This window comes from Homalodisca vitripennis, chromosome 1 (genome assembly GCF_021130785.1).
Source record: "Homalodisca vitripennis isolate AUS2020 chromosome 1, UT_GWSS_2.1, whole genome shotgun sequence".
Taxonomy (NCBI): domain Eukaryota; kingdom Metazoa; phylum Arthropoda; class Insecta; order Hemiptera; family Cicadellidae; genus Homalodisca; species Homalodisca vitripennis.
Genome location: NC_060207.1, coordinates 181,127,380 through 181,140,867, shown reverse-complemented (window position 1 = coordinate 181,140,867; position 13,488 = coordinate 181,127,380). Strand labels below are relative to the sequence as shown.

Here is a 13,488-nt window from a genome sequence, read left to right as displayed (position 1 = left end):
TGTGTCTGTGATTCCCAGTAATGTTAGTTTCCTTAAGATGAGGTCATGTCCCAAACAGTCGAATGCCTTACTATAATCGAGAAGAAGTGCGGAGATGTATTGTCCCTTTGTCTATTTGGTCAATAATGTCTTCAATTAGGCTGATTATGGCAGAAATGGTAGATTTTCCCTTTGAGAAACCATGCTGGCAGTCGTTGATTAAATTTAGCTTCTTGAGGTGTGTCATAAGTCTGATGAGGACAACTTTTTCAATAATCTTTGAAAATGTAGAAATCAGGGAGATAGGACGATAATTTTGCACATCATTTGTAGATCCTTTTTTGTGCTTCGGGTATACTTTCGACAACTTTAGTGCAGAGGGAAACTGGCCTAGGCTGAATGATTTGTTTATTATACTTACAAGAGGTGGAGTCAGTTCTTTTCTGCAGTATTTGACAAGCTTAGATGAGTATTCATCCATTCCACTTGACTGTTTTTGATTTAAGGGAGTTTATAATATCCCTGACCTCGTCATTGTTTGCTGGTGTAAGAATTAAGGACTCTTGGCAGATTATTTCTGTTCGAAGGTCAGGTGCATTTATGTCATGGTTCCCTATGACCCTGTCTATTCTTTTTCAGCGTCAGCTCGGCTACATTAGTAAAATAAGTATTAAAATGTTCAGCTATTTCCTGAGGGCTATCAGTCTCTCTGTTATTAATTTTAATATGCATTTGTGGATATTTACTTGGGTTTTTCCCTCTTTTTTCATTGTTTATAAGGCTCCATAGGGCTTTATAAAACAATGAAAAACTATAGTAAATAATAATTAATAAATATAGAGAGCACATAGATAAATAAAAAATATATATAGATATTACACATAAATAACGCTTAAGAGGTATGATATACGGTAACTTTACAAATATTGTCTCTACATGCGTTGGAGATCCGTGGAAGACGTGATCTTGATGACCGGCGATCCCTTCTCTCGTCGTACAAAGATGGAGCAGTTGGTCGTCCACACTTGGTTATAACCCTTCTGCTTGGCAGCCTCCCTCGTCATCTTCAGCAGCTCTCGGTTGGCAGTGTTAGCGATTCATTTATGTAAATAGAGTTTCTCGCTGCTGTAGCCGAGATCGGTAGCTCTGAGTGTTTCGTCTGACCTTCCTCTTGTTCCAGAAGTCATCTTTATCGAGTCGGCTCACAAACTTTACGATGATGGGTCTGGGCTGAGTCTGTGTAGCTTTTCTCATCCGATGTACAGCATCCATCAGACTTGATGACCAGTTTTTCAAATTGCAGGGTGACAGCCAATCTTCTCATGACATGTTGAATGTTTTCGTTTTTATCTTCCGGATTCCATATATAATCAAGTTTGTTTCTATGAGAATATTGTTCCAAGTCCCTAAGTTCTTTCTTAGTACTTTTCAGCTCTTTCCACAACCTCTGATTCTCCTCATTTACACGTACCAGTTCATCCTCACAAGGAGTTTATTTTTCGAGTCCTATTTGGTTACAAGTTGTTTCACATCACTGATGTTAGTATGGCACAGCTCAATAGAAGCAGCTAAATCTTTCTGTTCCTTTTTAATGTCCTGTATGTCATCTGTATGTTTGCGTAGGATATATTTATTATGGAGTTCAACTTATCATCAATAGACTGTAGTGAAGCAGGCTCGGGCGTCTCCGGTTTTCCTGACTTAAGCCGAGTTAGGCGTCGTGACCTTGTTGTCAGCTGACATGGCGCTCACTGATATTGCACAGACCGGTTCCTATCACTTAAAAAACTTGCAATTTCTTATCAGCTCGTCAATTGTAGATTAATTACCTACTCCCACAGTGATCACTAACACAATGTGCACGCACTTTGACAAAAATTATAAACAATGGATCACTATATCTCACTTAAAAACGAACTAAATCACGGAACCGATGTTTACGTGTCTTTACGTGCAACTCATCCTCCACAATGATTAGTTTCCAGACAGTATGAGCAATCTAGTACACATAGGCAATAACAACCGCTCTAAGTGCAATGAAGCTTCTAGGAACAAAGGCAATAAATGCTACCTCCTTAGAAGGCCACATGAAGATATTGCAAGTATTTCCTGAGGCTGAAATGCTAACCAAAGTGTCAGGCACAATGGTTAAGAAATACTCCTTTGACAACCCATATATGGTCTCTATCAGAAGTAGGAAGAAATGGATTAAAAAGGAGGCCTACCCTACAAAAGGAGTCCTGAAGTTTTACACAGATGGTTCACGCCTTGACTCTAGGGCAGGATACGGAATACACGGACCTGGAGTTGACATGGCTGTGCTCCTAGGAAGACATGCAACGGTTTTTCAGGCGGAGGTCATGGCAATAGACTCATGTTCCAGAAGACTCATACAAATGAGGACAAAAGGATTAAAATACCTAATACTTTTTGATAGTCAGGCTGCATTGAAGGCACTTTATACCTGTTTGTTTGATTCGAAAGCGGTCTGGGAATGTAAGAATGCTCTAGCAGAGCTGGCAATGAATAACAGAGTAACACTCTGTTGCGTACCGGGTCATGAAGGCATTCATGGAAATGAAAAAGCAGACATCCTCGCCAAAAAGGGAGCGGAATCCACAATGGTGGGGCCAGAGCCAGGTTGCAGGATAGCCTTCTCCAACATTAAAGCTCTGGTCAAAGATTGGGAAAAGAGGATAAGACACAATTGGAGTAGAGCCTCAGGATTAAGACTATCCAAATTGTTTATCTCTCCTTACGTTAAAGGGTGGACAGCTCTCTTAGATCAGAATAAGGAGAATATCAGACTAATATTAGGAATGTTGACAGGACATGGCCTCCTAAGGAAGCATTTTATGAAGGTAGGCCTTAATCAGACTAACGAGTGTAGACTCTGTGGAGAAGAGGAGGAATCAGCAAAGCACATTTGGTTGGATTGTCCTGCCATCTTAGAAACTCAGAAAAGATACCTGGGAGCATATCTCCTCAACCCCAAGGATGTCAGAGAACAGGAGCTCTCAAATCTGATTGGTTTCTGCAAAAGCCTCGGACTTTGAGGACACAAAACTTAAAGTAAGGGAGGCGCAAAGGTACTTTTAGGACTAAGCGCGGAGACAAACTGTCCTTTTCCCACAGGGAGGAAAAAAAATAGGCAATAAAATTTAATTACACCAATCAAGGCCTTTCATTTTACAACTAATCAGTTTTCCTAGTTTAAATAATAAATAATCTTCAATATAATATTAAAGATTATAATAAAATATTGTTATATTTCTTTTATATAATATAGTAATAATAAATTATTAGTGCATCTCGCACTAAAATAGTCCAATGAAGTTTTAAATGATGTCCCTGTATCACTGCTGACCACCAGCTGTTTCCGCTATCTTCACTTTACTGTCTGCTTGATATATATATATATATATATATATATATATATATATATATATAATGGCTGCAAAACAGATGAATGATTACACATAAGCCTGGCAAAAGTGTTAGGTGTGGGATGTAGAGGGGGATTCAGAGGCTCCAGACACCATCAGAGTAATTTTGTTCGTGCTACTCTAGTAAGTTATTAATAGTAGTAAATTAATTTGTAATAATAATAATTAAATGTTTTTAAAATCATCAAATAATACAAGGTCTGTCCGAAAAGTATCCGACCTGTGATTATAACTTCGTACCAGAGAGGTCTATGTGGGGTAAGAGCGTAACAAGTAGTCCCTCACGAACTACCTGGTTTCTAGTAGCTGAACAACTTGGGTCACGCACAGCATGTGTTTATGTCTCGAAAGAACACCAGAAAACATTGAGCATGTTCAACTTGCTATTAAAAGGTAATCATCGATTGACTAGAACTAGAAAATGATCTCGCAATACAAAAAGTACTGTTTGGGAAATTTTGAATAAGATTTGGAGAATGACTCACTTGTGTGCTGAAATCCATTCCGAAATTGCTCATGAACGAGCAGAAAAACCTTTGTTGTGAAATCGCTCTGGACAATTGTGGTCAGTGATGATGAAAATGGCCTTAAGAATATTATTACTGGTGATGTGTCAAGGGTTTATGTTCGTGATCCTTAATGTTATACCAAAATAATGTCATGTAACGTTTATAATCACCATATGCCATGTATGTTCATAGGTGGCCGTAACTGTCACGAGTTCAGTCAACATCACCACCAACGAGACCCAGATCGCCCAGTGGCTGTTTGCCAACGGACCCATCTCCATCGGTATCAATGCCAACGCCATGCAGGTGAGTCACGATCTCATGAGTATCAAGTTATTCTGGAGTTGTGTATTTTATGCTTGTGAAATGTTTGTTACTAATTCTATAGTGATCAGATCGTAATATTTGTCGTTGAGTCTCTTTCATAAATGGTAATAAACTCATAAATGGTAGAACAAAGTTTAAGAAATATTTTTAGAATAAAAATGTTGCCTCATAATCCTATTCAGCTAAAAAGTAGTAGTTAGGGGACGTGAAATTCCTTTTATTTTCAAGGACCATGGCAATAATTGAAGTAATTGCAACCAAACTGTGTGTGTCTAGTCTGGCTTCAATGTCTTAATTAGTAATAATTTACTAATGCATTTTTAAGAATATTAAAAGAAGAAATGAATATTTAAAATCATTGGGTTTAGTGTTTCACGATGGCCCCGATCAGACCCATCTGCATCAAATGGTTTAAGTCATTAGATATTTCAATCGCTTGCTGCAAACTACAAAAGATATTTAAGAATTTGTTTGTCTTTAAAATTAAATTAAAGGGCTTTTATTTTAATTAATGATAATAACTTAATATTTTTATAGAAATATGTTAATTTTTCTACTACTCATTATGTTTAATTTGATGACATTGTTTACCTTCATAATTGAGAGTAAAATGTCATTCTGAAGATATATATTTATAAAAAACTCATTTTTAATAGATGGTAAAATAAATCCAAACTTCACAAATGGCAGCAATCAGTTTACGCTCTGTCCCCCAGCCAACAATTTGGACGAGGTGAACGATCATATTTACTTTAGAGTTTTTGTTGCAGTTCTACATGGGAGGAGTGTCACACCCATTTAAGTTCTTATGCAACAAGGACCAGCTGGACCATGGTGTCTTGTTGGTGGGATTTGGCGTCCACAGTGAGTACATTAAATATAGTTTTAGTTATTACTTTGACTTATATTTGATCATATTACTCATTTAAAATTGTGGGTGGTATGATTTAATCTTAGTTCTTAGACATACACCGTCTTTGGTGTCATGACTATCAACTTATCTATCAACAGTTTTGGTTTGACATCTATTGACCGAAGATGGTTCTTCACAGTAAGATTGAAATATCTCAAGATTTGAATATTAAAAGCAATATATTGATGCCCTGTGAGCCAGAAAACTCAAATGACAGTCTTTTGATATACTTGAAAGCCTTTAAAAAAATACTATGGCTTTTTAATTTTCAAAAATAAAACAGAATAATGTGAGTTTTCTGTAAATTAAAAAAATGGTAATTTTTAGCTAAATATAATACTAACTGAAATGTATACTTTAGTTAACTTCTTTTCAAAGTAGAAGGAGTTAAGATTATTCAAAAGGAATCAGCAAGACTGACCTACATAAATAGAGCAATGGTAAAATTACACATACAAGTCATAGTAAACATGGATATTTCACCCTTGAAATGTCTTCCTGAGAGGTTGGAGACTAGGAAGGCATTTGGTATTTTCAGTTTCTTTAATTACCTTTACCTCTTCCAATTCAAAGAAAAGAGAAAAAAAGTAGTACAGTTGTATCATTAATCTACTGTATCTTGTTTTATTGTTCCTGTATACAAGTAGATATGTTGTATTATTTACCCTATATAAATTACAGACTTTGAGGTAGTATTATACAGGGCATTCACAATTAATGGTGAGGTTTGAAGGTGTGGTAATAATGTGTTTTGATGATGAGCCCATAGCTCATTGAGAGAGTTCTGGTCAATGTCTTAATTCATTTTCAATATCACGTTTTTCCTGCATGCTTTAAATTATTGAAGTGGTATTATGGAGTGTAAGTTATACATCTTTACTGGTAACATATCACATTCATGATATTTTGTTCCAGGATCATCTATAAGACACAAACTGTTGCCATATTGGTTAGTCAAGAACAGTTGGGGACCCCGTTGGGGTGAGAAGGTGAGGTCCTGTTTTTATTCTCGTATGTTTTGTTTTCAGATTACCCCATGTTTCATAAGTCCCTGCCATTTTGGATTGTAAAGAACAGTTGGGGCCCGAAATGGGGAGAACAGGTACTGTAAGGCAGTTTGGTTTCCAATGTGATTAATAAGTTTAGAGAGACATAGAGTTGATAGGTGGGAGAAGACTTGTTACCAAAATCCATTTGCACATTGGATTAGTGTAGACTTGACACAGTATTTTGCTGTAAGTTTTAGTTGAAATTGGTAAAGAATATTGAAAATCCAATTCATTATTTCCTCTGAATTCATTACTTGACTCACAACAAATTTATCAACCAATAAACAAAAAAAATGGATACGCTTATAAACAAGGTAGGTGTACACCACCATGTGTTACATAACTGGCTTCACTAAAGGTCCATGCAAAATTAAAAGTCTATATCTCATTTCATTTTTAAGATGTTCTGTGGACAGACAGACAGACAGACAATCCAGTATACTGAGTGACCAATGACGTTCAACCAAATCCCAATCCCACGGTTACAATACACCATTATAGAACTCATTCTTGTTTATGTAGAAATGAAGTTTTGTGCAAAATTTAAAGATTACAGATGAATTCTTTCTCAAGATATCCTATGGATAGTTTTGCTATATGTATTACTACGTCACATGTTAAAATCTCATACGATTGTACTCAGTTTATCTTGTTGCCATCATGGTTATTCGTAAGACCAATGTAAAAATGTTTGCCACATGACATGAACCTTCATCTAACTCAGTGTTGCCCATATAGAAATGAAGTTTTACACAACATTTTACGTTCATTGGTCAGTTAGTTTTCAAGATATCGTATAGATAGACAGACAGAAATTAAATTTGTTCAAACACTCCAGTAATAAGTTTTGCAAATACTCAGCCATTAATATTTTTGAGGGCATTTTTATGAAGTATTGCAAATTTTTTAATTTCTAAATACAAATACTGAACTCACAAATATATTTAAAAAAAAATACTTTTTCACATAAATAGTTGTCTTAGATATTTACACAATAAAAGAGACACTTGTATTATATCAAAAGTTTAAAAGAACAGAATATTTGCAAAAATATAGTTTGTTTTAAAATTATCAACCAGAGTCAAAATTGTATTTGAAAAACAAGTAATATTTCACAAAGATAATTTAGCTTTAAATTAAAAATAATTCAGTATAAAATTTAGTAAGCCTATTATATTAAAAATAACAGTATTGTAGTCTTCCTAATAAATTTTAAATGGACCTGTATTATTGTTAAATTAAAAAAAATTGGGTACTTTGGGATTATACCGACCACACTAGTATGAAGAACACAAAAATAGAAATTTATAGAAACAAACATGATAGAACGAAAAAACAACTCTTCAATTACAAAATTACAAACTTACAAGCATTTCCAGGTATTGTGATCGGTATTGTTGTCGTTGTTATCTTATCTTTCTCGAGAATCCTGATTACGGCAGGCCGCGCAGCATCACGTGATTTGCACGGTACATAATTGCCTTTCCATTACAATTCAATTTATATTTCTGATTAGCCCCTCTAGAATTTGATATTTTACTGATAGGTACTATCTCGAGGGATGTTTTTCTTTCGTCGACATCAGCGCGGGGCAGCACCGAAGGTGCTGCCAAAGCCCGCGCTGATGGCCGGAGGCACTCGCATTTTGGGTGGCGGAATGTGATCAAGAATAAAAACAAGTTTTTAGTGTTTTTTTAATAAAGAGTTTAGTTTGGTAAATGTTTGTTTTTGTTGAATTTTTGTGTTTGGAGAAATGTAGAGGTAAAACACGGAAGTACAACAAAGCGATGCACCAGCTGAACGGGCGGCGAAACTCTGCAATCACGTTATCTACTAGACGCTCGACTTTGACCTCTGTCTGAGGATGGGGAGGGGTTTGCGATAAGACAATTCCTGTTTTATATTGACGAAATATTGTTCTACGCTAATCTAGTAATCAGTAGAAACGAAATGTGAAATAACGATTCATGTCTGGGTGTGGTCGGTATAATCCCAAAGTACCAAAAATTGTATTTCAAAAAATTATTAACATGTTTACAAGAATCAGGGTTCAGCTCATAAGGCTTAAATGTTGAAGAATTGTTATTTATTTAGTTTTTAGTTCATTTAAATAGCTATCAGAGTATGATATCATGATTTAGCTTAATTTATTTCAAATTTAGTGTACAAGTGTATATTTAAATTCCATCAGTACACCACAGTCAAAACAGATGGATAAATGAGTGATATGTGTGTCATTTGTATGTATGCAGGGATACTACCGAGTATACCGTGGTGATGGAACTTGTGGAGTCAACCAGATGGCCTCCTCTGCAGTAGTGGGCTAAAGGGCAACAGCGTGCTGGTGAGTTGGCTATACTGTATAGCAATTTTTTTTACAATAAGAGGAACAACTTTCTAGTTTAGTTATTGTTTAGAAGTTTAAGTATCCAATCTAATCTTCGATCAATCCAAACTCTTATAAGTTGTATATTTCATTAAATGAAGTTAAGTTATTTCAATTTACTATCAACTTATTATAAGGACCACGGTTGCTAATTGAAGTATTGAACTTTTGAATTGATAAGCCCTACCTTGTATATTTCATGTGAAGTAGAAAATAAAAATTCAACTTTTACTAATATGTAAATCTCTATTATTTTTTACACATTTCCATCTTATATTAATTTAAACATGTTTCAAAATAACTTGTTAAGTCAGCTCAGCTGAAAGACGCCGTAGCACGTAAAGACATCATGATTGACTATTGAAGTCATCATCATCGTCATCATCGTCAGACGTTTCCGTTCTCACGGGTCGTCGTACACAGCCTCCTCCACTTTAGTCTATCCTTCCAGGTCTCCTCTTCATCCACCTGTATTTTCGGTAGTCCCCTTCTCTCTATGTCTTTCCACACTTGGTCCTCCCATCTTCCTCTCGGTCTTCCTCTTGGTCTTCTTCCTCCTTCCTCCTTCTCCAGTGCTATTCTAGGCATTCTATTATCTCCCATCCTCTTCACATGCCCCATCCACTGTATTCTTCTTCCTTCCATTGTCTCTTGCAGTGAAACTACCTTCAATCTTTCTCTGGTTATTTCGTTCCTTATTCTATCTCTTCTTGTAGTCTTCTCTATCCCTCTTAAAAATCTCATTTCTGCAGCTTGCAATCTGCTTAAATCATTTTTAGTCCACGTCCACGTCTCTGCTCCATATAATAAAATTGGTTGGAAATAAGATTTATACATCAATACTTTTGATTCTTTCCCAATGTTCCAACTCCACACAATCTTCTTCACCATATTGAAAAACTTTCCACTCTTCCATATTCTGTTTCCTATCTCTTCTCTTATTGTGCCCCTATCTGTTATGATACTTCCTAAATAACAGAATTCCTTCACCTTTTCAAGTCTTTTTCCTTCAACTAACACGTCTTTGTTATTTCCATCCCTTCTCTCTACTTTCATTACTTTACATTTTTGTATGTTCATCTCTAAACCATATTTCTTCGCCACTTTTGCCCATTTGTTTAACTCTCGTTCTAACTCTTCTTCCCTATTTTCCCATATCATTATGTCATCCGCATATGCTATTGTCTTAAGTTCTTCTGCTCCTCTGTTTCCTTGTACTTCTAGAATAATTTCATCCATTATAATATTGAAAAGGAAAGGTGACAATATGCTTCCCTGCCTTACTCCTCTCTCTGTTTTAAAAGTTTCTGTATATTTTTCTTCAATTCTCACCCTGTTTTTACATATGCCGTACAGGTTCTTTATTCTTTCTACTATTCCCTCACGTAATCCTCTCTTTCTCATACTCTCTCATATCCTTTCTCTCAGTACCTTATCATATGCCTTCTGTAGGTCTATAAACGCTACCATTGTATCTTTTCCGTATTCCCACCTCTTTTCTAACACTTGTCTCATCACAAAAATAGCATCCACCGTTGACCTACCTTTCCTAAAACCACATTGCTCCTCTCTTCCTGTTTCTTCCAGTACTGGTCTAATTTTCTGCAACAATATTTTTTCATAAATTTTTTGTGTATGGCACAACAAAGTTATTCCCCTGTAATTCTCGCATTTTTGCTTATTGCCTTTCTTAAAAATCGGCACTATTATTCCCATTTTCCAGTCTTCTGGTATCTTCTTTTCCTTCCAAATCACTCTCATCACTCTGTACAACCATTGAATTCCCAATGGGCCCGCCGCCTTTATCATCTCAGCCGTCAGCTCGTCTATTCCCGCAGATTTCCCCTCTTTCATCTCTTTAACCGCTTTTTCCAATTCGCACATACTAAAGTATTGAAGTAACGCTTGTATTTTCATTTTCCAGGTTTTACTATGGGAAGGAGTGCAACATGATCAAAAACTACCCAACTATACTTAATTAATTCTTATTATACTCATTTGTAACTGCATGATATTATTGGGATTTTATCCTTTATTTTAGTCTTTTTTAAACTAACATTATATTTTTAAGTGTGTTTTTATTATAAAATCAAGTATATTTATTTAATTTTGTGGACAATGATAAATATAGTGTTTAGTGCCAAAGTTGCAATCTCAGTTTAAGAAATCGAGTTTAGCTTTGCTGAGCTGCAATTCACTACTGGTTTACCAAATGAAAACCTTATAAGTTACCACATCTTGTAACCCATCCATACATTTTCAAAATAAGTATCTGGTTGATTTAGTTCATTTCAACAATTGTTTAATTATTTATTGTTTCAAAATCTTTTATAATATAATAATAAATTCTTAAAATAAAAATAATAATTTTTATTTAAAGGATAAGAGCTATTTTAATTTCTATGTTTTTAATAAATGATGAAAGTGATTAAGTGATGTACTATTAATATTTCAGGTGTTATTCTACAGAAAGTATGTATGGTTTACATAAACGTGATAAACATTACTTGAATCATGGGTTTCCTATTGTTATTAACTACAGGGCATGAAAACATTAATAGTGATTATACATTTTACGTTACATGTTTTGGGAATAATGTGTAGATTATTTGTAAGTTATTTGTACATTTTACAAAATAAAGTGTGTATTAAGGAACAATGTGGAGTTTTCTATTCTATCCTGATTTTTGTATAAAATCATAACTGGAAGAACATTGGTTGGTGGCCCACCAACATGCGTTACACTGATATCAGCTTCATTTTTGTTATATGGGAACAACAAATGCTACAAATTACTAATCAATTACCATGACACTAACCATAAGTTAAATTAAATTAAAACACATCTTGGTATTATAAGTCCTTCCGCACCTTCAAATGGGGATTTGTCGTCCTTTGCTTTGGTGACAAGACTACAGCCCAGTGGACTTTGTCTGTGTTGATTAGACTATAGCCCAGCAGACTCTGTCTGTGTTGACAAGGTTACAGCCCACTGGATTGTCTGTAGTAACAAGACTACAGCCCAGTGGACTCTGCCAGATCATAATTAAGTAATTAAAAAATGCTTATATGCAATTTTCTAAAACTAACTAAACGAATAAAATAATTTCTTCTACATTGTACAGATTCATAAAAATGTGGGACACATTGTTGGTGGTTATTTAAGTATTAGTTATCCATTTCTTATGGCCCATGTTTTTCATTTTCAATTTTACAAATACTTCAATTTTTTTTTAATTTAGGAGGGCTTGCACACTTGTCAAATCTTAAATAAAACTTTAATTAAATTGATATAAAATATTAAACAATGTACAATCCAAATACGTAAACACTCTTACATTACTTTCAGCCTATTCTGTAGAATTATTTAGAGCGTTTATCCTCAAAATATTGGAAGAATGGGCAACTTTTCCCAGTCATAAAACTGTGTTTGTTTCCATTGAAGAATAAATTAAAGTCAGGTTATTCTGCCATATTACTCTAGATTTTCAGCTCATTATTATCTGTTCAGTCTGCGTGAACACAGACATCCATTATTTAAACTATTACAAGTGTGAAGAATTAAGGGAAGACAGTTTGTGAAAATAAACTACAGTGAGTCTAGGTTCAAGTCTTACAAAGTGTAGGCTTGTGGATGAGGATCTACTTCCTATTCTGAGTTAATGCTGTGCACATTATAGCTGCCCCTCCCCCTCTCTCCCCCCCCCCCCCCCCCAAATACAGTAGACAATGTCTTTTGAGAAACAAGCTTCATTTATTGGTTACTGAGGATTTGTAGGTAGAATTGGAAGAAATTCTTTAATTTTTTTAAACTATTATAAAATTTTAATATGGCTCTTGCCTACAAAATCAAAGGGTAACTATAGCTCTCTAAATTAAATTTTGTAGTGAACATCACTACAAAACATGTGTATACTGGAAAGGACTGGTACCATTTGAACATTTTCAACCATTCATTAGTGAGAGATATTTATATGTACCAAAGTAGAAGTAGTCAGCATGTGTAGACCTGTATGTTACTGTAATGAAAAAGATGGATATTAAGTGTAATGGCTAAAAGATTTTAATGTATAGGAATTTTGTATTTAGACCTAAATAAACAAATCCTAAAGTGCCAGAAAAATCCAAAAAAGGTTATGTTCAAAGTATCTTTGGAAAATAAACAAATTCTATATGTTTATTATTCAGGATATGTCAAAGTACCAGGGCATAGAAGATAAGTAAAACCCACACTCAGGAGGATGATGACTAATGTGGGAGACACTCATATTAAATATATAAACAAAGGAACTGATTTTAATTAGATTGATACTACTGCTGGATTACATATTACATGTATCTTCAGAATTAAATTTGCTTGCCCATGCTGGTCGAACCTTTAAAGAAGCGCTGAAAAGTCCTGACTGGTACCACTGGTAAAGGCCCGTTCACACAAGGCTGATTTGCCAGCTGCTGATATCAGCTACTATCACCAGCGCTATGTATCAGCGTGGAAATGCCATTCACACTTAGCTGGTTATTAGCGCTAGTTAGCGCGAGTGTGGCCATTTGAGACGGTGTCTGCAATAATTAAAACGTGAAGTAGTTTGTTTCAGCTAAACAAAATGTCATCTCCGGGGATAAAGCGAAATATGCTGAGGAAAGTGTTAAGGATGGGAGTGAAGGAACTATGTGAGCGCGAGTTAAAAAAAGACGTACTTTGTGGATTAGAAAGTGGATAAATAGGCGTGAAGAACTTGGGGCTTCTAACACACTGTTAAGAGAACTAGCAGAAGAGGATGTCACTGAATATTTTAAGTTTATGCGAATGACAAGTTAAAAATTTGAAGAGCTTTTGGAATTAGTCATACCGTTCATAACAAAAAGAATCTTCTGAATT

The 13,488-nt window shown here is 35.1% G+C and overlaps 1 protein-coding gene across 2 annotated transcripts in view; it reads left to right on the top strand.

The window, feature by feature from the left end:
• LOC124352819 overlaps nt 1-11,268 on the top strand; it is an 87,165-nt gene extending 75,897 nt beyond the window's left edge. The window contains exons 30-34 of one of the 2 annotated variants that reach the window (XM_046802513.1): nt 4,127-4,240; nt 5,032-5,125; nt 6,203-6,276; nt 8,476-8,567; nt 10,534-11,268. In XM_046802513.1, the coding sequence (XP_046658469.1) occupies nt 4,127-4,240; nt 5,032-5,125; nt 6,203-6,276; nt 8,476-8,550 (357 nt within the window). In that variant the 3' untranslated portion in view covers nt 8,551-8,567; nt 10,534-11,268. Of the gene's footprint in view, nt 1-4,126; nt 4,241-5,031; nt 5,126-6,089; nt 6,164-6,202; nt 6,277-8,475; nt 8,568-10,533 lie in introns of both variants that reach the window. The other variant, XM_046802512.1, reaches the window with a different exon arrangement.
• Nucleotides 11,269-13,488: the final 2,220 nt, after the last annotated feature.